Consider the following 23,253-nt stretch of genomic DNA (forward strand, 5'->3'; position numbering starts at 1 on the left):
AGGTAGGGTCTAGTTTTCTCAGTATTTATGTTTCTCAAGCAGTGGTCCATAAAGGAGTAGTAGCCTTTGAGACCTGAGTAAGTGGTCCCCAGCTAGCCTTCAAAAACCACATTTCCTTGAAGAAGGACTGAGGCAATCCAAAGGAAATCAGTGAATCTATTGTAGTAGCCTGGTAATGTTTTTGTCAGTGCTTTTGTATTTCAAGCTGCAAGCTGAAATATGGCTATTTTATTTTCAAATTCTTGGCCAAACCATTCAAAGGAGGCTTTATCAGGAGTGCGGTTGTTTTTTTAACCTCAGAAAGGACATCCTAAAAAATTGTGGAGAATGAGGAGTGGATGCAACAGTGCAGATGTGACTCATGGTCTCCAGGGCTGCCAGGGCCTGGCTGCTGATGTGACACACGAAGCCAGGTAGCCAGGCACAGGAGGGTGTGCAGGGACACGCTGGATGGATGCACGTGCTGCTGTTGATGCCAAGAGCTGCCTACACTTCGCTGGCCTCAGGTTGTGTGCTGCTCATGGCTGGCCACATTCCAGTTCCTCTAGACATTATTCCCTAGTGTTCTTCTGGGGATGTGTTTTGGCTTGAGGTAGCTGTGCTTAAAGACTCTCGAGAAGCACAGGCCAGGAAAAGAACACCAGGCCCTTGTCCTTTCTTACTGCTCAAACTTCTACAGGAGCTACCCTGAAAACTTTGTTCATAACAATACTAAAGGCAACACTTTGTTGATAATATGGGACATTTGATGCAAAAAAACATGAGAGATCGAATGCAATTTTATTTTAAAATTTAATGAGTTATTTGTCCAGAAGTGAATTGGTTACATTTGTGTTTCTGTGAAATAAGTCAGGCATCTTCAAAAGATATGTCTTCAAGTTACCTAGGAGCATTAAACTAATATTAGAAATGAAAAGTCCAAAACATAGTAAAAATGTTTTACTCTAATCTACTTTCATGTTTTCAGACTTCTGACATCATCCTGTTGCCTGTTTTTGCATTATATGAAAGGATGGAAGTCTAGTCACTGATTTTGCTTATTTTATAAAAGAAATGAAACAAAAACATTAGCATAGCTCTGAAGTATAGTTTCACTTTATTGAGTATTCTTAGAAGAAAAACCGTTTTTTTCCACCTTGGGATTTTTTTTCCCCCAGTTTGCAGGAATAAAGATGAAGTTTAAAATGAGCTGGAAAAAATTACAGTCCAAGATATGTTTAGGTCTTTTAATCTTATCAACATGGCACAATATTGAAGAACTGAGAAATGACCTTCAGAGGGTTTTTGTGTGTAGCCAAAGGCATAAACAGGAATATGTAAGGAATACAATTTTTTTTTCTTTCACATGTGCTTGGTTAACACTATGACTCTCTACCTTCTCGTCTTTCAGCCACATAATCAATGAGCTGATAGAAACAGAACGGGTTTATGTAGAAGAACTTCAAAGTATAATAGAGGTAAGAAACTTCTGAAATTAATTTTTGGTGCTAAACCTCTAAGTCATCACTCCAGGTGCACATCCTTCATGGGCTGAGCACTCCCACCTCCTGTTTATAACACACAGGCTGTGATAGCTCAGCCTTGGATATGGAGAATGGGAAGGATGTTTTGAACATCCTTCCTCAGAGCTTAAAGGAAAAAGCATTTTCTTTGGCCTGAGCCCACAGAAGGACAGTGTGCATGATTCTGAAAGTTATGGACAGAGAAAGAGTTAATAATGTCTATTCAAAATATTACCAATAGGTCTCAGAAGCAGCACCTTTGATGTCCATGGGGCCAGACACTAAATTCTGTGAATGTACGTTTGGAAAATGATGGAGGAAAGGGAAGGCGCCCCTCCTGCTCGTCTTTATTGTCCCACGTTGTACTTGAACACAGAAAAAAGCAGCTCATGCTGCAAATATAATTCTTGAGCTTTTGAAACAGATAAGATATCAGCAAACTTGGTGTGTGTGGAGTCTGAGGTCCCTAATCTGTGGGAAGACAGAAGCTGACTAGGGATCAATCATGTGTGGAACTTTAAGGACATGTGGTTGATTCTTTATTACATTTGTTAAATGGGAGCTGGCAGCTCTGTTAATTTATATATTACTCTTGAATTTAAAATAAGAATGTTCTTCTCTTGAAGTTATTATCAAAGAAACACAATCCAGTTTTTACAAGGAAAAAATATAGTCAATCCAAATGTCACAGTTCAACAAATAAATCCAAACTAACTCTTATGCAATGAAGCAGGGTACCAGAAAGATACCTGTCTGTCAATCTTAGCAGTCTCCATCCCTACATGACCCACATGGCTTTTGAATCCTAGACACATAATTTAATCTACTTTTTATTAACCTCGTGACCTGTTCATTTGTGGTCAAAATGTGTTTACACAGTTACAGGGTAAAATCTCTGGAAAATCAGAAGCACCAGAAATTCATGGGAGCAACAAAGCAGCAGGCATGGGAGAAGCTTTGTTTGCTCTGTGGAGAACAAAAGCACATGGACTTTGGGGCTTTCAGTGCGTTGAACACAGTACTTCTTGCCTGGTAAAAACAGACTGGTTTTATTCTCCACTCTTCTCTGCAGGGGTATGCTTCAGAAATGGACAATCCCAATTTAGTACATCTGATTCCATCTGCACTTCAGAACAAAAAGGAAATTCTTTTTGGGAACCTCCCAGAAATCTACTATTTCCACAACAGGTACATGGGAGCTGGTGGTTGTCCTGCATCCTCAGGTGCCACCATCATGTCCAGTCCTTTTCTGTCAGGTGCTTTGTCATGCTCACACAGGAAAAGTAATCCTCACTCGGTCTCTGTGTCCTATAAAACCCATATGTAGAGAACACCTCTGAAATAATTCGTTTCATCTTTTTCTTTGGTGAAGATTATACCCTTCGTGCATTTACTAGTGATTTCCCCTGGCAGGATCCATTTTGAATGTCCTTTGTGGTCAGTGTTTTACCACCTCTCTTGGTACACTGGTAGATGTCACAGAACTAAATCCTGATATTTTCTATGTGGCAAAACACCTCTGTGAGGAAGTTTTCTTAGTGTTCAGGTTATTTTTCCTGTATTTCTGTTATCAGATCAGAAGATGTTGTACATTTGATGCCACTTTTCTTTTTGTCCCTCATATAAGATCAAAAACATTTCAGAAGCCATGTCCACACTGTGGACAAGGAAATTCAGAGCCCATGACTACAGAATACAAGTTATGAACAAGATTAACCCTTTTGCAATCAACTTTCAGAACACAAAGCTTAGGGCAATTTCTATAAATTTTCTGCTTTTCCTAGCCTTGCTTAAGCAAAACTGGCTGTAGCCAAAGCGGGAGTTTAGGAATTGTTTTGAATTATAATTGCCTGTAAGATGTAACAAACAGCTGAACAAAATTAATTTTTAAAAATATATTTTGCAAGTCTTAATATTATGTCAGAGTAGTTAATACATAGTAGAAAAATTATTTTCCAGTTTATATATTATTTCAAAGATTGTGTCTTCCATTTAGAGAAAGATATTCCTCTCTCTTTGCAAGCCCAATCTTTCTTTCCCTTTGCATTGACTGTCACTGCAGAAGCCTTTGGACTACATCCCATATTTTCACTGCTTGCTGATTGAGCAACTGCATCTGACAGAGCATTCCTGCCCTTTCTAGCTGTTCTGAAAAATCCTCATAACCAAAGGGAAAGCAGGTATTTGGGCTACAGATTGGAAATAAATTTCAACAGTCAGAGGAATCAGATGTAGTAGATGCTTGTGAGCAGAGAAAATATGATAATATTTGTGATTTAGGGAATCAGGTGACAGCCACATCCCATTTTTCTAAAATATTTGTTCATTGGTGTGTCAGGACTGTTACCTTTCCCATTGAATCCTCATATTACAAAAATGAAGACCTTAAATTGGATTTACACAGAAGCTAGCACACAAATGTGGGTGGGACTTCACATTACTCTTTGCTCTTTTTTTATTCCTCTCAGGATTTTCCTTAAGGAGATAGAAAATTGCATTGAAAACCCTGAGCTTCTTGCCCGATGCTTTCTGAAAAGAGTAAGTATATCCTTTTCCAGGTTTGAACGAATAGCTGTGGTCTTATCCTACAGTACTTACATATTTACTCCCATCTTTTCACTCTGCTTTTGTGAATGAGGGAAACTCCTCTAAGCAGATATTCCCAAATTAAGCTACAGTTACCAAGCATGTATTCTGATATCTGACCCTTTACCTGGTTTACTGACAGGAAGAAATCTCTTACCAGTGTTTTACAAGTATTTTAAGTCCCATTTAAAAGAAAAAACCCAACAAATAACAGTGATCCAAATGTTTGACATGCTTTTCATATCAGACACATCTATAGCAGGAGTCTAATGTAACCCAGACACCACCCAGCAGTAAATAGGCGGAGAACAATATTGGTGTCACAGCAGGTTGCTCTGAGTGCAGACAACACATCCTGTTCCTGCTTTATCTTATCTCTCTCTTCTCTGCACCATTCAGGACACTTGGTTCCCTAGAACTGTCCCAGCAGAGTCTGCTGCTGTCCTTGCATGGGCCCCACCAGCTCCATAAGACTCTGTGAGGTCGATTCCCTTTGCCTCTTCATTCAACAAATGGGATTCTCTCTGCTGTGAGGTGACTCTCAGTGCCCAAGTGCTGCAGCTCTCTCCTAGAGCTCCCAGTGATGTCCCTCCTCCACTCAGGCTGACCATTAGTTCTTTCCTGCAACACAACCAAAGGTGCTTGTTTCTATAGCACCCCTTCAGGGGCCCTACGAATGAAAAAATATCTGTTTTGGTGGTTTGCTGCTGCTTTCAGAGTTTGACAAAACTGTGTGAATAAGGCTCTGTGTTTTGCACAGGAAATGGAAGTGGCATGAGAAATGTGAATATCTGTGCACTGTAGTCAAAGGTACCTCATGCTTCTCCTGTATACTACAGGTAGCATTTGCTGCTTTTCCAGAGCACATATTAAATACAGACAGATTTGGATGAATCAGTCAGAGGTGCTGAGCACTGCCTCATTACTAAAATTTAGTGGGAATTGTGAGCATGTGATACTTGCAAAGGGTATACTTCCAATTTACAAACAGATCAGGCTGGAGAGAACCATACAAGTGTAAATGTGATTGTATGTCCATTGGATTATTTTCTGTTTAACAACGAAGCATTTAGAGCTTGAGTAAATGACACTACCAAGGCATATGTTGTTATCCTATCCTAGGATTCAGATGCTGGGCAGGAAAATACTGTGGTGAAACCATTATGCAAAAGAGGATAAGCAGTCTTTGAAGAATGCAGACCTTTGAAACCTAAAAAAGTAAAAGAGTCCATGTGTTGCATATATCCCTAAAGAATGCAGTTAAATAAAAATTCTTGGTATAGAACTGTTCCTATGATTCTGCAGAAGGTTCAAGTACCATGTTTAAATATTGTAGGTTATGTGTCTGTAAAAACAGCTGTTAAGCCAAATTCTCCTCACTATTCTACCAATATGAAAACAGAACTAAAGCTAGGGTTCAGGTATGAAGTGAAAGAAAACCATTGCCTTAGCACATCAGTTAGTGTGGCCTGGTCAAACACACTAAATCTATCAAATAAGGGGTTAAATCATGCATTTGCTTTCTCCCTATTTCAAGTTTCACACTAAGAAAGCACAAGCTTCTCTCTTGAGTTGTCTCTGCTCACACAGTAGCACCTTTGATTCAAGAACTTGCCCTCATGTTCTGTTTTTAGAAGAAGCCACATAAAGTCCAGAAATGTGTTGTTTCTGTTGGACTGCCTTTAGGAGGCACAAACAAAAGTCTGGTTGTGTGTTTGTGTTCCCCATGATTTGGCAGCTTTTTATGCCTTCCTGCTGAGCAGTGGCTTCTGGCTGCCCTGTGAATTATGGCCATGCTTGCTATGACAGGGGGAAACAGAAGCAGCTGCTGTTCCAAGTGATGCTGAGTCCTGGGAGGAAACTCACACTGTTGCAGGTTCTCCTTCTTTGTATGGGTTTAACCATCCTGCCATAACAACAGACTGGGCCTATGATTAGAAACAGACAGTTTTTTTAGATTCATTCTTTGAGGAGTTTTGTCTGATCACGCTGGGCCTTTTCAGCCCTGATTCCAGAGCTGCTTGAAAGTATCCTGAGAGCTGCAGTGAGACACTCTGGTGCCAGTCACTCCATCCCCTGCCAGCCATTCCTCTGCCGTGTCCCCACACACTCTCCCACCTCCACCAATGCCACCTGATCAGCTGTCACCATGAATGTGAACCCTTCATCTCAGGGGATAGGAGAAACAGGCTGTGGAGTCTCCTTCTGGCTTCTCTCTGGCTCTGTCTCCTGGAACATGGTAGCAGAATCTGGTAAAAGATGAGCCAGAAATGACTTTCTTGTTCTTCCTCCCGATTTGCCTGACCTCGTTTACAGCATGATCTTCATATGAGCTAAATTACGAGTGAGCCAGCTCAACTTCACCCACATGGCAGCTACTTTGCCATCACCAAGATGCTTGACCTTACTTACAGCTCTGTGTGGTCGAGGACTACACAGCTTTCAAAGTCAGGAGAGGTGTGCACTGAATACCTTTCAGAATGGGTCCTCTGGTGGTTTATCAGCAAAAGGAGGGACATGCTGGGCTGATCTGCTGTACAAGAAGAATGAAAGCTTACCAAATCAAGGCAAGAATGCCCAGGATGGAAGCAAAGGTGTGTCAGACTGCTTACCAAAATGTGCAAGGTGATGTGTCTGGCAGGAGTGATTCACTGTAGATTACCACTGTTCTCTTATTGCTATATTGCTAGCCTTATAAAAGGGAATAGTTTAATAGGACCCAGCAGTTGGGGCATTTGATCATTCAGGGAGAAAGAAGCATTTAGAAAAGGAATCTGTGAAAGAACAGTGGCAGCTGACCAGAAACCTGTGAGTTGGATTCAAAGGTCTAAATTCTAGACTAATGCAAAAATTATTAATAAATCAGCAGTCAAAAAGATAATTGAAACTGTGTATATATACCATGTGCATTGGAGCTTACAGAGCTCTCAGCATCCAAATCAGTGTGGAAAGGAAAAGCTTTACAGGAGAGAGGAGCATGGTATAAAAGTACTAGCAAGAAGTCAGAATCTTTGCATGTGAAAATAGAGATGTGTGGAATATTTAAGACTGGGATTTGAATAATTAGACAATCAATTATTTCTTGGCGTTTTAAAGTCTGAGCCTAATTCTATCCTAACACTATTGCAAAACTTAAAGCTGTAATTAAATATGTAAGTATCTGCCTGAGCAGGTGTCATTGATTTAGGCAGCAGTAGATTGCACTGGTGTAGGGTGGTTCCACTGTGGTAAATTGCTGGTAAATTGTTGGTCATTGTACCTTTTCTTTAAATTTAAATTGGTTACTTTCTCTTCCTAATAGTCCTCTTGTCTGTTGCTCTCTCTGTTCTTCTTCTCCAGTCCAATAAGTTTTCTGTGGGCCAGGATGAGATTGTAATGTTTGATTATGCATTGTTGCTATTTTAGTTCTGTGGGGCTTACCCCCTCCTAACTTCCCTCCGGGGCTACATGTACAAACAATTCTATTTTTGTGAAGAAAACTCTGCACCTATTTTGAAACAGCACCATTAATACTCTTGATTTGCAACAGAGGGGGGTTTTTTATTGCATAATCCTTGACACAGTGTGGTGTTACGTGACACAGCTCTGATTTTGCAGCTGATTCATTGGGGTGATGTCAGGATGGGTCTGTAGAGGAAGACAGCAGCAACACTGATTTCTTCTGGTAATTGTAAGAAGGAAGTGATTTCCCTGAAACAGGAGTGTATGGGAGGTGCCTGGTGGGCTGAAAGCACAGAGGAGAAATCCAGGAATTGCTGAGATTTATTTTTGGTGTTTTCTTTGATTTGCTGAGGTCACATCCAGCAGGGTAGGTGCAGATGAAGTGGGAAGCTCCAGGATGGTCGAGCACAGCCGGGAGCTCCCTGGCACTGGCCCATGGCCATCCTGGTGCACAGTCAGCAAGCTGGGACGTGGCAGAGGAACACCCATCTCTGCATCCACCCACACTGCCAGGGGAGCTCAGGACACCCCTCTGGGCTGCTGTAGAGATTGTCTCTGTTTCCGCTGAAGTCAGTGAGATTTTTGCCGTGGACCTCAGTGAGAGCACTTGGAGCATAGTCAAAGCTAAATAAAGTGAATCCACCCACTTCTAATTCGGAAAGGACAGTGTTTGAATACTTCCCTCTGCCTGGCCTGGGACATCAACAAGATAAACTTCCTTCTTTTTAATTTGTCCTTGTATTATTGAGAGCCAACACTGTTTTTGAAGTGTATTGAACTGATAAACCTTAGTCATCATTAACTATTATAGTCTGTGCTAGTATTGTTAATAAACTTGTTAATAAAGTTTAAATCTCTAATGTTTCTTTTTTGTTTTGTTTTCTTTTGGTTTTTGTTTCCAAACCATCAATTCACCTCCCTGAAAAATACACCAGTTTTGTAGTTAGATTATGTGTCTTTCAGTTTGCAGTCTCCTTGCTTTGTGTGAAAAGTGAGGGGGAGAAAAAAAAAATCTCACTTTCAGGTATATTTAACTTAACCAGAAATAAAAAGCAGGTTTGGTGATTTCAGAATGTTTTTACATACAGAGTTATTCCCATGTAATAATTACTTAATGTCTTAGGATGGACGGTAAGAAAAAGTGTGATTCAAGAAAGACATTCTCTGGATTCTTTTTCCTTCCCTTACCTAAACTCTTCTTTTCTTGCAGAAGGAGGATCTCCAAATATATGAAAAGTACTGTCAGAACAAACCAAGGTCTGAAGCTCTCTGGAGACAGTGTGGAGACAGCATCTTTTTTCAGGTAGAATTTCATTGCAGACTAGTAGTTCAAGACCCTCAAAGCTTGTTTTTCTTGTGTATCCCTATTCTTTAGAAAACCTAGAGTAATACAGAGACTTTTCTACATGCTTCTTATACTGATGACAAGTGCCCAGTGTGTGCCAAGGTGTTTTCTACAGGAGACTGGGTAGGTAGAGCAGTGGGTAGATTTCCTGGACAGGAGCCTGACTCTGCAGGCTATACCCACACCAATCAAGTTCTGGCTTCTTTGCAAATCCCAGCTGATTGCAATCTCATCAGCAGGGAATTCCAGATTTCGACACCAAGTTGAACCTAAACATCAGCTCTTGTTTAGAAATATTTTCACTGCGGCATAAGTAACCCGGAAATTCCTATGCAGATGGGACAAATTTCTCTCTCAATTATTTCACAGACATATAATCTTCAGATTGTCAAATGATAATAATGATCTTGGTGACTTGCCTGTGTTTCAAGAAACAATTTTATTTTTCTTCCATATTGTCTCCTACAGGAATGCCAGCGTAAATTGGATCATAAGCTCTCACTTGATGCCTATCTATTAAAGCCAGTTCAGAGAATCACCAAGTACCAGCTGCTGCTAAAGGTAAGTTCTCCATGACAGCACAAAGTATTCCAGTGTACTTCCAGAACTGCATCTCAGTCAGGACTACCTGGAAATGAATCCTCACTCAATTCTTCAGCAAGTACTCAGCATTATTAGTTGTAAAATGGTAAGAAACAGTCTTGTACAGGGACTTGTATTTTAGATTGGGAGCTGCTATTACTCAGCAGTGCTTATACTAAGTAATACCAGTATGCTATTATATGTATAGCTCTTTCTATATAAAGTAAGATATTTTACTTACTTTTAAAGTTAGTAAGTATTTTATTGTTTTATTTATCTTTAAACAGAAATTGAGCTTGGATTTTTTGTATATGGTCTTACAATTTGAAAACAGGAACTGATGCCTTAAATCCTGTCTAACATCTGTCCCTGTTTAACAAAACTCTTTCAGCTCCCTGAACTGATATTTTCCCAAGGCTGTGACTCAAACCTTTTGGAGGGAGCCACTCCCTTTTGCTTCTTCTTTTTAGAAGACACAGCCAGGAACAAATAGTCTGTAATTTTTCCACAGGGTGAATATGTGAACTTCCCTCTTGATTAGCTGGAACCATGAGTGGTCCATGCTTGAAATTCTGGTCTGAACTGGGCAATAGAAAATATATACACTCAAAACAATGATTTTTTTTTTCCTTTTTAAGGTGGTGGCCTAAATTCCTGTCTCCATCTACTCAGTTCTTAAAAATAATATTTACTGACTTTCCCTATGGGAAGGTGATGAAGGTGCATTACATGCTGTTCTCAAGCCTCTGGGCTTAAAGCAGTGTTATGTACTGTCATGAAATTTAGCATTGAAATTTGCAATGAAGATTTTAGGTTGCCATTTAATTTGCTAATAGCTACCATGGCACTGCTCAAAATGTGCCAGTATAAGCCATGGGAGGACCTGGCTGGCCATTCTTGTGCAGTATTTCTGTGAATTATTGACTTAATGTAAAATTATAGAATCAAATTATTGAACATGGATATTGACAAGGATGCAACTTCACTGATTCCAGTAGATTTATTTCAACATAGTCCAAAAATAAGTTTGAACTCTATTTCTTGAAACTATTTTGTGAGAAGGGAAAAAATGTCAAGGTCTCCAGGAAAAACAAGAGTAAACCAGATTTTACTTTTAATTTGAAATATGACTATAAATAAACCCAAGATTAGATCAAGGAGTAAAATTCTCAAGCAGAACAGGTCTCAGCCATTGGGGTTTGAAGCTGGTCAGACCAGTTTCATACTTAGCAATAACACTTTGGCACTGGCATTTACTTTGTCAGGGTTTATGAGATCTGGGAAGATGGTGCACTCCTTCCCTGACTGCAGGAGCTTTTAAAAGTGTAGAAAAATGGAAGCCAGTGAAAATTGTGTGAAAAGTGCTTAAGAAGCTGTGTCCCTTGAGTGGTGGGCAGACTGAATTTAAATTTTGGGTCACAGTTATTGCATCCCTCTGGTTTCAATCAGTTCAGCTGATATGGCCATGCTGATAAAAGCAGCATGCTCACTGTACAGAGGTCCATCCTCATCCTAGAAAATGTGCAGCAGGTACTGTAGGAATGCATCCTGCTTTTACCTTCTAATCCCTGGTTACCCAAGCACTTGAGGAGAGACTGCTGCTGCTTGGAGTTTGCAGGAATTACCTTTTTGCATCCCTCTTTTACGGGAACTCAAGTGCCTCAGCTTTTGGATTAAAATATTTCCAAACTCAAAATGTGGAATGTTAAACCTGCCAAGTTCAGACTAGAAATTAATTCATATTTTTAACAGTAGAACTAATTGCAGAAGAAAATGGGCAATTGTCTAACACCTGAAATAATTATATTGAGTTTCTTTTCTAGCAGAGGTGAAGAAAAAAATCCCTGGATGTAATTCTATGACATGCAAGGAGTCCATTGTAAATATGTCAGAATGGTCCTGTCTCATCTTAAATGAACTCTTTAAACTTGAAAATGTTCCAAAGAGCAAAATGTGCATCCTCAATGACCACCCCAGTGAATGTCATATTTGGGTTTTGGGGGTTTAATTGTTCCTCTTTTGTTTTCCTCTAGTTCTGCTACTTTGTTTATGTAACAAATTCCAAGGGGGATTGTCTTACAGTGTCTTCTGGTATCAGGAGTTCTCAAATATTCCCTATATCTTTTTTTAAACAGGAAATGCTGAAGTGCAGCAAGAATTCAGAAGGTACTGCTGAACTGGAAGAAGCCCTGGCCACGGTGCTTGATATCATCAAATCAGTAAATGATTCCATGCACCAGATAGCAATCACAGGATATGAGGTAACTGCTCCTACTCTGGTCTGAGCCATCCCATGTTTTGTCATCACTGATCATGCTGTGCCCATGGCTGGTACAGTTCTTTATGGAGCCTGTGCCACATTCCTGAAGGATGCTACTCAGTGGCATGTTGTGATGACCAAAAAGACATGTCAGCACACCTACAGGTGGAGCTGGGGTGTGAATGTGGGGACATAGTGAGGCAAATGCAGGAACTTTTGAGTAATTGTACCCAAAACTAATTTGTAGTTGAGAGGTATAAGTGTGGCAGAACCGACTTAAGAAATTTGCTGAAACTTTGTGACTCCTGTGCAACTCAAGTGTTTTCAAATCTTTTGCACTTAGGGAGAAAAATCTGGCTTTCATCTAAAGTGGGTAATGGAATCTGTGCCAGTGATTGGCATGCTTGTTATCTAAAATGTGAAATAACACCCAAGGTACAAATCAAAGGGCACAAATATATATCTCTGCAGAAGCTCCATTGAAGTCATATGACTTTAAAGAACTAGTGCTGACTACATAAAATAAGTCCTTAAGTGAGAAGTGGAAGTGATTGACACATAAAGGAGAAAGGATACTGGCAAAATGAGGCCTGAGAATCATGTGATTGCTCATTGTGAAATAGCTGCAGGGTGAAAATGTCAAGAAAGAAATAATATACTGAGTATTGTTCAAAGGATTTTTACATCATAGTAACAGGCTTTAATCCAGAAAAACTATTTTGTGTGGAATCTGACTTCCTGAGAAGGTCCTGGGGTCTATACTGACAATGTCTGGGTGGGAAAAGTTATTGTGGTTTTTAGGATGGGAGTGGCCTCAGGAGTTTTGATTTCTATAATTCTCTTATATGCAAGTGCATCTGTGCCTGGTAGCTGAGGAACCCATGCCTGCTGCCAACATGATTTAATAAATAAATTCAACTGCTTGCTCATTTAACTGCTTGTCAGAGATCCAGTGCTGTACACAGCTGGAGATGCTCCTGTGGACTGTGCACTGCACTTGGGATGAGAATGTGAGCTCTGCCTGCAGTAGCTGGACTGAGTTGAAGATGAAGCAGTGGCCACCTCATTGTACTGCCAAACACTGAACAGGTGTGGTGATTGTGGATCAGAGAAACACCACAGGTCATAAATACAATCTTAGATCTCCTAAACCTGACAAACTTAAACAAAGCAGCATATACTTAATCCATTCTGGTCATGGCTGAGTGTCTCAGAGACTCATTTTAGAAAAATTCTTCAGAGTCTCTATATTATTATTGCAGACTTGAACGAGTCAACATGGGCATGGGAAGCTCATGGATACAGCACACCTTTTACCTCCCCAGTTTCCACTGTTTCTTACTAATTCCCAAAGAGAAAGGTAGCTTTCCTCCTGTGTTTCTCAGTTGAAATGTATGTACTTACAGCAATTCAGCAAAAAATTTTTTTCAAAACAGTTCTGTAAAGAGAAGAAAAGAAGAGCTTCTCCAAGAAAGGTAACATATTTTCCTGAGCAGGGGGGATGTAATGTCCATATAAATGTTGAGGCCATCCTTATGTCTATTGCTTGCTTTAAAGTGTGAGTAGTTTTGTACTCAGGAATTCAACAGAACATTCCTGTTCCTTTTCAACTTTTACTTTTGAATTTTCCACCCTTTCATGAAATGCCAGATAGTAACTCCAAGGATGAGATTTTTGCCTCTGTTTTCTTAGCTGAACTGCAAAATATGGCACAGTGGGACATGGCCACTGTTTAGCCCAATGCTGACAGCATCCCTGAGTTGGTTTTTTTACCTGATAATAAAATGAGGTGAAAGTGTGAAAGAGGATGCACCCAGTAATTTCTTCTCCCAGTTTCACCTGTCCCAGGTGCTCAGCTGTGGTGCCAAATAAGCACCTCCCATAGACAATGAAACCACACCCCATCTTGTGGAGTCTTTTCCACACAGCCATGACAGAAATACTTGCCTGGAAAACCTTTCAGAGAGGGATATTATGCCAGTAGGAAGGCAGGTTTTGTGACAGCTGATAAATACTCCCAATTGCATAGGATATTATGTTTCTTGGACTTGGGCACATGCAGATTTGAGAAGCTGAACTCTTGTGTAAGAAATTGCTAACATGTAAGTCTGGGGTTGGTTTGGTGTATGTTTTTTATTTTTAGGCAAAACCACACACACACAAATAAGTAGAATAAAGCTTGGAGAACAGAAGTTTTAGATGTGTTTCCTACTATCATCCCAATATTTGTACACAGTTTGGCCTGGGTAGTTTGTCCATGAATTATGGTGAGACATTCTTATAAGTTATCACTCATCTTCCATAAACATGGGGTACTATGTATTGCTGTAATGGGAAATAATTGTATTTGAGATAGTGATCAAATCCTTCACTTTATAAACTTCCTTTAGGATAAAATACTGCTGTCTACTAGCAGAAATGACCAGAAGCAGCTCTCCTATTTGCTGCCTACACTGAAGACAATGCAGTGTTGTGGGCTAATACTCAAAGTCTCCTGTGGGATTGCTGCACACTGCCATCCCTGTCTGTCTCTCTCTCTCTCTGCAGTGGCAGCCTCCCACTTCAGTTACTATTATCCCAATCCCAGATTCAAGGTTGGAGAGACAAGCCTGTCACAGGAGTTGAACTGAGCTTCTGGATCTCAGTGCTGTATTGAACAGTGCCTGGAGTGATGGGAGACTTTCACCATTATCAGAACCATGCAGAAAATATGATTTTTAAAAAAAAATTAGCTTTGCATATCAATGTGCTTTTCACAGGCTTGCAGTCTATAGCTACATGCACATATAAATACAAACACCCACAGTTCTGTATACACAAAGCTCCAACTCTATATATTAGAGCTGCCAGACTTATCTAAATTGCTGAGGTTTTCTGAATGGTTTGGAGAGTCTAATAGTAGCCTGATATAGAGTGTAAAAGTACCTAATAAAGCTCTGCTTTTGCAGTTGAATGTAAGGTAGAGGAGGGGGAGTGAGAGGGAGAACAGGTTGCAATTCTTAGTATAAGAAATGAGACATTCCCACTTGGACCCAATGTCTTCACCTTATAATCAACAGAACATGCATATGTTGAAAGTAAGTACTTTAATGATGCACTGGGCTTATTCCCTCAACTTATTATACAAAGCACTCCTTGGAAAACTTGCTGTTAAGATAATTATGATTATCATTATTTGTTGTATCCCATTACCATATAGGCATTGCCATGTCTTATATCCACACATTCCTCCACTCTTAACATGAGATTGTTCTGGTGATATCTGAGCTAAATATTCATATCAGTTGAAGTATTTACCCATCTGTGGTCTTCAGACAAGAGCTTTAATTTAGAAAGGTCTGGTTCCTGCCTAGTTTCACTCTTCCTCGGGTACTTTTATGGCACCTTGGTGCATTCACTCCCTCTTTGCCCAGGGCTGTGCAGCATTGCATAGTTTGCAGATGGTGAGCCAAGAAGCTATTGACAAAGCTTGTAAAGACTATTTTGAAACAGGAGGGAATTACATACCTACATAGCTCTAGGCACTGATCCATGACTTCAGGCATCTAACCTCTTTCAAGGTTTTGCCCAGGGATGGAGGAAGCTTGTACAAGACTGGAAAGTGAAACTAGATCTTCCAGAGTCAAAGCTTCCTCTGGGTCACCAGAGGGGACAGCCTGTATGTCACATCCAAAGAGATCCTGAGATGGGTCTTAAAGGCTAACTATGAATGGGGAGTCAAACTGGGAATTATGGACATGGAAACCAGTGAGCTTATGGTTATAGGAAGAAAACACAGGCTTAGTAAGGGGATATGTGCACTCTCCAACACAACTGATGCCTCTACCTGGAATCTCAACCACCACTAGAGGAATGAACTGTGCCTGGGACTACCCTGGTTTGGATGTGATATGTGTTCTCTTTTCCTTGCTTCCTAGGGGGATGTCAGTGAGCTTGGCAAGCTGTTGATGCAGGGTTCCTTCAATGTATGGACTGACCACAAGAAAGGGCACAACAAAGTGAAGGACTTGGCTAGATTCAAACCAATGCAGAGACACCTCTTCCTCTATACAAAGATGCTGCTTTTCTGCAAGAAAAGGGAGGAGAACACCGATGGCCATGAGAAGACTGCTTCATACAGCTTTAAAAATTCCTTAAAGGTACTAAATGGTGGGGGAGGCAAATCAGTCCACAAGACAAGGATATTTCCGTGAGGGTATTTGAAGAAGGTGGACATAGCTGGAATTCTCTTGTACCCCTGAGTGAATGACAGCTCCCACTCAGTTTTGGGCTGGAGGCAGACTGAGCCCATATGTCCTGCAACTGCAGATGTGAACCTTGTTCCTTGCAACTTGATACAAAGGGGCACCTTGTGTGTTCTTGCCCAGCATCCCATAAAGAGAAGCCAGCCTGAATGGACCTGCATCTGTCATTGCTCTGCCTATGGGCATCCTCCAAGTGCAGTTCTATTGCAAGCTTTACTGTGGATACAGTTGAGCAAATATATTCTGTGACAGTAACAGCTACAGATGAATCAGTAGAAGTGCCCTTTTATTTGCAAGAGTGAAATTTCCAGATATGAGTCAGGACATTTTAAAGTGGCAATCAAAAGTAGGCCACATTTTCCCTCTAAGCACATTGGTGTGACACTTGTGACTTTAGCCAGCTGACATGGATCATCGAGTGTATTGTTCCAAACTAATGTCAGAGTACGCAGACAGGAATTGTAAAAGAACCTGGTTCAAGGCTTGAACCAATTCATATAAACATTTCAAGTTTCTCCCTGTAGAGAAAGAAGGAATGGTGGCATAACACTGCCTAAATCTTTAAATTAATGCTGTGAATGTGAACGAGAGGCATAAGCAAACACAGGAATAAGATGAGAAGCTGGTTAGTAGCAGCTGAACTTCAAGATTGTGATTAAGAATTTTTCGTTTAAGAAATCTAGAATCAGGTTTTTTGTGTAGTTTGGATTTGCAGTCTGGTCATTAAATCTCACAAAGCCCTCTTCCATCACTCTTTCTCTCCCACCTCAAAAGATCAGTGACGGCAAGTGAAAAAACAGTCTTCCTAAAACTGAAAATTTGTCAAGGTGAACAAGAACCAGGATGGGGTTGAAAACTGATCCATAGATAAAGCAATGAAAGAAAAGAGGATAAATTCATGATCAGACATTAGCTTGGGTTAATTTTGAACATTCTTTTCCCCTTTAGCAATCAAAAAGATGAATGACAACTTAGATATTGAGAAATAACATGCTCTGAATTTTACTTTAATGACTCCCAAAGGTGTTGGAAGTGAATGCAGCCTTTTAAAAATGCTTCTCAAAGGATCAGTTTTAAAGACTGTTAATATTTTCCAGATTCCAGCTTCTTCTTTTCTATTTTGAAACAGATGAGCACTGTGGGCATTACAGAAAATGTAAAAGGGGATAACAAGAAGTTTGAGATCTGGTATAATGGCAGAGAAGAAGTCTATATCATTCAGGTAATGGCAATCATTTTTGTTTCCAAAATGTTTTGTTTGCTATACTTCTTTTCAATTGAATTATTTTTAAGAATGTTCACTGTCCTGTACACTCCAGAAACAATAGCCATTAAAAGCTTCATTGTTGTGTAGGTGTTGAAATGGCTAATTTATTGTGAAAATGGTCGTGATTTTGGCTAAAAGAAGAAATAAAGTAATGGAAAATTCCTTGGAATGTTGGACAGAAAAGCTAGGACAGGACTTAAGATTTGTGGTAACTTTTCCAATCCCTATCAAAACTGAGAGCCAGTGTAGGTCAGGGCAGCCCAGTGACTGGCAGAATGTTTCAACTGGATCTGCTTTGCCTTGTCCTCTTTTGTTCTCAGGCATCTTCTGTAGAGCTGAAAAACACCTGGATTTCAGAGATCCGCAAAGTCCTGACAGGACAGCTGGAAGCGTGCAGAGGTAGGGCTCACGGAGCAGCAGCTGGGAATGTGTCCTTCCCTCTGTAGCTGTGTGTGACAATATGGGGCTGGGACAGGTTCCAGTGCCAGCCAGTACCACCAGTGAAGCCAGCAAGGACCAGCTGGGCAGTTGCATCAGTGCTGGGATTTAAAGCCATGTCCTGATCAACGAAAACTTCTTGGACTTTTATAAATGACATGGGTAACTATATCATTCCCAGTTATTCCAAGGAACATGGTTTTCCTCTGTTGTCCCTCTCAAGCCAAAACTCCAGAAGCATCCTTTTACCTCAGGATGTGAGGAGATGAGGTCTGCACTCTGTGTCTGGTCACAACACCTGGATCAAAAGGTCTCCTTCCACATCCATGACTGGACACTGCAACTGCTCTTCTGTCCTGGTGTTTGCTTTGTTTTGGCTGGGCTTTGAGGATTTTTGTTTTAAATCCAGTCACCCATTTTATGTTCTAAATGTCAGCTGTCCCATCTTTCCCTCTTAGTGACTTTCTTGTAGAACATGGTTAATGACATTTCCCTCTCTCACAGAGATGTCCCAATGAAGGTGGTTTGTGATGTATTCAGCACTGTGAATGATTGAAGCCTCCTAAGTACCTAAGATAATGACACCCTTTTTTATATGGGGTATTGAATCCCAGACAGACAAAATTCAGTCAGGCTATTTCAGATAGTAAAAGAACATAGTGATGATAGCTATCATAGATGCTATTCTATTTATTCTCTTAGGACAAAAAACCCCACAGACTTTTTCTGGATCTTGGCATTGCTTCTCACCTTGGTCTGTCATTTTCTGCTTCTCTCATACACTCATCTCTCTTTAAAGCAAGGTCAGCCAAGCTTCTCCACCCACATCCTTCAAATTCCTAAGCAGACTTTGTCCAAGGTGGAAACCTGTGTCTGTGCTTTAACTTTAGAGGTCACCTCTATTTTAATTGTCTGTTTCACACAGACAATGAGTTCTTACAACCTCCTCAGGTAGAAGGAAACAATTACGAACATCAGCCTCAGGACTTGAATCCAACCCATAACAATACACCTATTTACAATGTTTACTACTCTGGTCTTTTGTTATTGATCTTGTCTTCATCCTTTTTCCTTTTATTCTGATTTTTGCTGTGATTAGTTCATCAGAAACTGCTGAGGAAAGACCTCAAGATTCTTGTTAGTGCAGTTTCACTGTAGGGACTGGATCTAGAGGCTTTCTGATATGGTTTGTAATATTTGCTTCTAAAGTACAAAAGCTGGTGTTACTTAGGCTACCACAGAATAGTTGTTAATGGAGAAAATGTACATATTTAATAGGATAGAGTGCTAGTCCTCCATTTGTGTTTCTAGGCAAAGGAAATTAATCTTGTATGTTACCCAGATGAGCGTTTGTGAAATCTCTATAGCATACAAGACCTATTAGGTAGAGTTATTTTTCATTTTCCAGAGAAAAATATACAGGAATCAAGACTGATTGAAGCATTTCTATTTTGATGTTCTTTATTGTTTTGCTCTAAGATCATATGATTCTAGAATATTTCAGGTTTCAAGGGACCTCAGGACATCGCAGTCCCAGGTAGTGCTTGGAGCAGAGTCAGTTATTGGTCAAACAAGGTTACTCAAGACTTTATTCAGTCTGGTCTTAAGACCATCCAAGGGTGACTTCTATCGTGCTCTATGAGTAAAGTCAAGCTTTTCTTTATTGTGAGTCCAGCAGAACAGTAGTCAGAGGGTATAAATTGTATCTCATATGCTACTGCAACTCTTCCCCTTGCCTTTTCCCAAATGATCACATGAATCAAACCCCTTACTACAATAACTGGTGTCAGGAAGCACGTGTTTTGCCCTGTGGTTTTAAAGTTTCTTTTTCTAATGACTCACAAAAGAAGAGGCCTTAATCCAAGACTGGATATTTTTACAACTGACCATTGCGAAGGGAGAAGGAAGAGGGATATATTTTTTGTCTGGCTGTTTTAATGACTGTTGTTAGGAGTTACACAGGGGGTTGGAATGTTGGAAGGAACCAGCTGAGGTGAATGAAGGTCAGAGAAGGTGGCCACAGGGTGTGATAAATGGTTTAAAATATAGGTCACTCATGTCCAAACGTTTGGTGTGTACCCAGCCCCATCAGATATTGCAGTGAGCATGGAATGGCTTTGAGCAACACCTTGATCCATCAGTCCCAAAGAACGTAGCTGTTTCTTGCAGGCAAAGGAATTACTGATACAGCTTAAGGAATTTGTGTAAGGCCATGAATCAGTTGCCAAATCCAGGAATGGAGCTACTATTGACTGCCCACCCAGCATGGGCATTTCTACCCCACCAACAAAGGATGGAGTTTAATCTTTCAGTGCTGCCCTGTCGCCTAGTCACTTCTCTTTCACTGACAGGAGGTTCCTCTTTTTTCAGAGTGGAATAGTCCAGGGATCTCAGCAATGTGAGAGTTTGAAAGCAGCTCCTTCCATTCCTTCCTTACTTCTCAGTGTCTGACTCTCCTGGCCCTGGAATTCAGGCCCTGAGCAACTGCCTTATAATTTTTCTTCACTCAGCATTTACTGGACAAAGTACAAGTCTGTTGCTACCTTGCAGCTCTGCAAAAAGAGTGAAAAAGTAGCACATGGGTAACATTTCCTGATTACTGTTTGTCCAGGATGCTGAGCAAAAGCATTCTGCAGAGAGATGGGGATATAGTCTGCTATGTAGCTGAGTATGCAAAAGGACTGATGGACATGTGTTGCTAAATCCAGAAAAAGCTGTGAGCCACAAAACTTGTATTCTAGGAAAAAGGCCATTATGTCCATTCTCTAGATCCATATCATGCAGTTAGCTAGGAAGAGGTATCGAGGAAAGAGAAGGCAGTAGGGGAAGAAATCTCTTTTGCAGTGAAAAAATGTGAGTAGAAGAGTTGTTTGGTAAGCTGAAAGGTTTAATTAAGATCTTAATATGCCTTTCTCTTCAAGTACAAGCATTCCATTTTGATTGCAGTGGCAGTCAAAATCTCTCCTTTTCTCTCTCCCACCTTCTACATAAACACAGAAGCAACTTACACTTTGCAACTTCTTTTGACTTTTTCTTTAACAGAAGCAAGTCAACTGCACCAAAGAATCACTGAGAGTGTGTATCATGCACCAATGGATTCCTCCAATGCAAGCAGGTAACCATAGCTGCCTTGACATATCAGGGCCAGGTTTTATTTTGCATTTGTGCTTTTGCAGTACATAAATTCTTAGGATTTTGTGTTTAGCTTCCTGGGTATTAATTTACTCAATTTTCTTCAAATTCTTTAAAGATATATAAATACAGATAATGGTTTGCTCAAGAGAGAAGTAATATCACAATGCAGAATTAATTTCAAAGATTAACTCAAGTTTAGACAAAAAGTATTGAAACATTTCCAGCATCTTAAATAGAGCTGTTAGCAAAGTTTTGTAATGACCCATTTGCTGGGCAGGTTTAATGTAAGTTGGCTGGGATATCACTGTAAAATTTTAGCAGGATCAACCAAACCAGGAGATCCCAGGTAACAGCCAGCCTTTGAGAGCTGGACAACTCAATGCAAGAAATATCAAACAGATGTAGTGCTATTAATCCTGCACCATATTTTCTTTAAGCTGGGCTAGTTTGCTTTGTTTAGGGTTCAAGGGTGAAAATTTTTCAGCAGAACCACTTTGGGGAAAGGAGGAAATTATTCCAGTAAGATATGAAGTGCAACCACAAAAATGTTTCAGAAGAATCCAGATGTGTGTCCTTCTTATAAGGCTCCTAAAGTGAGATTTTCCAGAGCAGAAATTATAGACAAAATATGTTGACAGAAAATTAATTAACTCCAGGAAGAAAGGCCATGTGATCACCTATTTGTCTTAGAATGGATTAAACCAAAGGAACAATGAAGTGTTTGTTGTCCTCACTCTGCCAGAAAAGGAGAGATCAGATGCTCCTGCTCCAAATGCTGGGTTATTATAGGAACAGGAAGAATACAGTGAGTCTTCATGAAAGAACAGTGCTCTGGGCTGTGATGAATGGCACAAGCTCAGGGTGTCCCATTATCTGTAATATGTGTCCCTAAGACTAGCGAGGGCAGTGGAATTCCAGCACCAAGCTGGCTTTGGTGGTTGATGTGAAATGGTGGATCCAGAGCTCCTCAGACCCTGCAGCCCTTTCTGCAGCCTGTTCTGGGATGCTGGGTGGAGACAAGGAGGGGAAGAGGCTGGACTGCAGTAGCCACCATGTGGCACAGTCTGTGCTCATGTGGGACATGGCCAAGCAGCCCCAGTTGTGAGAGGTGCTGGAGGCCAGTGGAGACAGCATTTGCTAAAGAGCAGCCAGCATCATCAGTGCTCTGCCAGCAGACAGAGACTAATTAATCACTGACATGTTGTCTACCCAACAGACACCTACTCCTGGGTTGCCCTTGTGTGACAGTGACTCTACTGTTTGTTGGGAATTGTCAAACCTCTGCTGTGACATTGGGGAAGTCTGCTTGCAGGATGCTTCCCCCCGCCCCAGGCTATATCTGTTCCAGGACAAAGACTATCCCCTTTACTGTTTACATGCCACCCACATCACTTGGGACTGCAGCTCCATGAGATAAGGCAGGCTTGACTTGGGATTGGAGCTGAGGTGTTGGGAAAAGGGACACTTAGAGCCTGTGTCCTTAATATAGGCAGTTACTGAGTGTCCCCAAGTCCTGTTCATTCTATTCCAATTCTCTCTCTCTCTCCAAATTCTTCCAAAAAGTTCATTGTTTAATCCTAAAATGGGATGCCCTGTGGTATCTATTGCTGCTGTATCTCTCTCAAGGGATGGCTGCTGCATTTCATTGATAATGAAATGATCCCTTTGTATTGTTTTCTAATCTATTTAAACATATGAAACTTAAATAGTCCATTGTTCTAACTGCTTAACTATCTGCTTTGTTGGAATAGATTGACACAGTCATACATCCATGCAAAAATATCCTGTGAACATTGATAAACACAAACTCTTGGAATTTGGCTGCAGATGCTGTTTCAGAAAAGCTAGTGTATTTTCTTGGTGTCTTTCTCACAGCTGTAAATCTTTAACTCTGTTAGCTGCATGTTTCACAGTTATTTCAGCCTAGCTAGGAAGAAAGAGAGGAAAAAGAATGAGGAAATGTGAGTGTGCTTTGGATTTGTTCCCATGTTTATTTTGAGCCCCATTTTGTACCTGACATTAGGCTGCAAAATCACATTTTGATTTAGTACAGGAGGTAACAGAAACCTTGCTAAAGTTCCATCAGAAACAGGTCAGAAGATCAAACACAAAACAATGAGTCCTGGACTGTCTTATAGTTGGAGAAAGTATTTACAGATCTCTAGTATTAAAAATGTTTTTAAATTTTAAATGATATCTCGGACCTTTCCTTACAGCAGAAGAAGCTCTGTGAATGTTAAGTGTAGCAGTTCATATGTTAATTGTAAGCAGCAGTTTAATTGCTGATACATGTCAATAGCAAGCACTTTGGCAAACAGTATTTCAAATGTGTAGGTACAATGATTTTTGTGAAGCAGTCTGCCAAAGATAACAGTAAAACACCCAAATTAACCCACCAGACATTTGCAGAAGTATGAGAATAAGAACCACAAGAAAACCTTGCAACTTGAATG

General features: G+C 40.4%; 1 protein-coding gene across 7 annotated transcripts in view; it reads left to right on the forward strand.

Moving 5' to 3' along the window:
* MCF2L2 (MCF.2 cell line derived transforming sequence-like 2) overlaps window positions 1-23,253 on the forward strand; it is a 159,684-nt gene that overhangs the window by 115,225 nt on the left and 21,206 nt on the right. For all 7 annotated transcript variants that reach the window (XM_088170466.1, XM_088170467.1, XM_088170470.1 and 4 more), the window contains 10 exons: window positions 1,391-1,457; window positions 2,575-2,690; window positions 3,971-4,040; window positions 8,740-8,832; window positions 9,343-9,435; window positions 11,592-11,717; window positions 15,634-15,855; window positions 17,090-17,182; window positions 17,548-17,626; window positions 20,708-20,780. In XM_088170466.1, coding sequence (XP_088026592.1) covers window positions 1,391-1,457; window positions 2,575-2,690; window positions 3,971-4,040; window positions 8,740-8,832; window positions 9,343-9,435; window positions 11,592-11,717; window positions 15,634-15,855; window positions 17,090-17,182; window positions 17,548-17,626; window positions 20,708-20,780 — 1,032 coding nt within the window. The remainder of the gene's footprint in view (window positions 1-1,390; window positions 1,458-2,574; window positions 2,691-3,970; window positions 4,041-8,739; window positions 8,833-9,342; window positions 9,436-11,591; window positions 11,718-15,633; window positions 15,856-17,089; window positions 17,183-17,547; window positions 17,627-20,707; window positions 20,781-23,253) is intronic.

This window comes from Sturnus vulgaris, chromosome 10 (genome assembly GCF_052056855.1).
Source record: "Sturnus vulgaris isolate bStuVul1 chromosome 10, bStuVul1.hap1, whole genome shotgun sequence".
Taxonomy (NCBI): Eukaryota; Metazoa; Chordata; class Aves; order Passeriformes; family Sturnidae; genus Sturnus; species Sturnus vulgaris.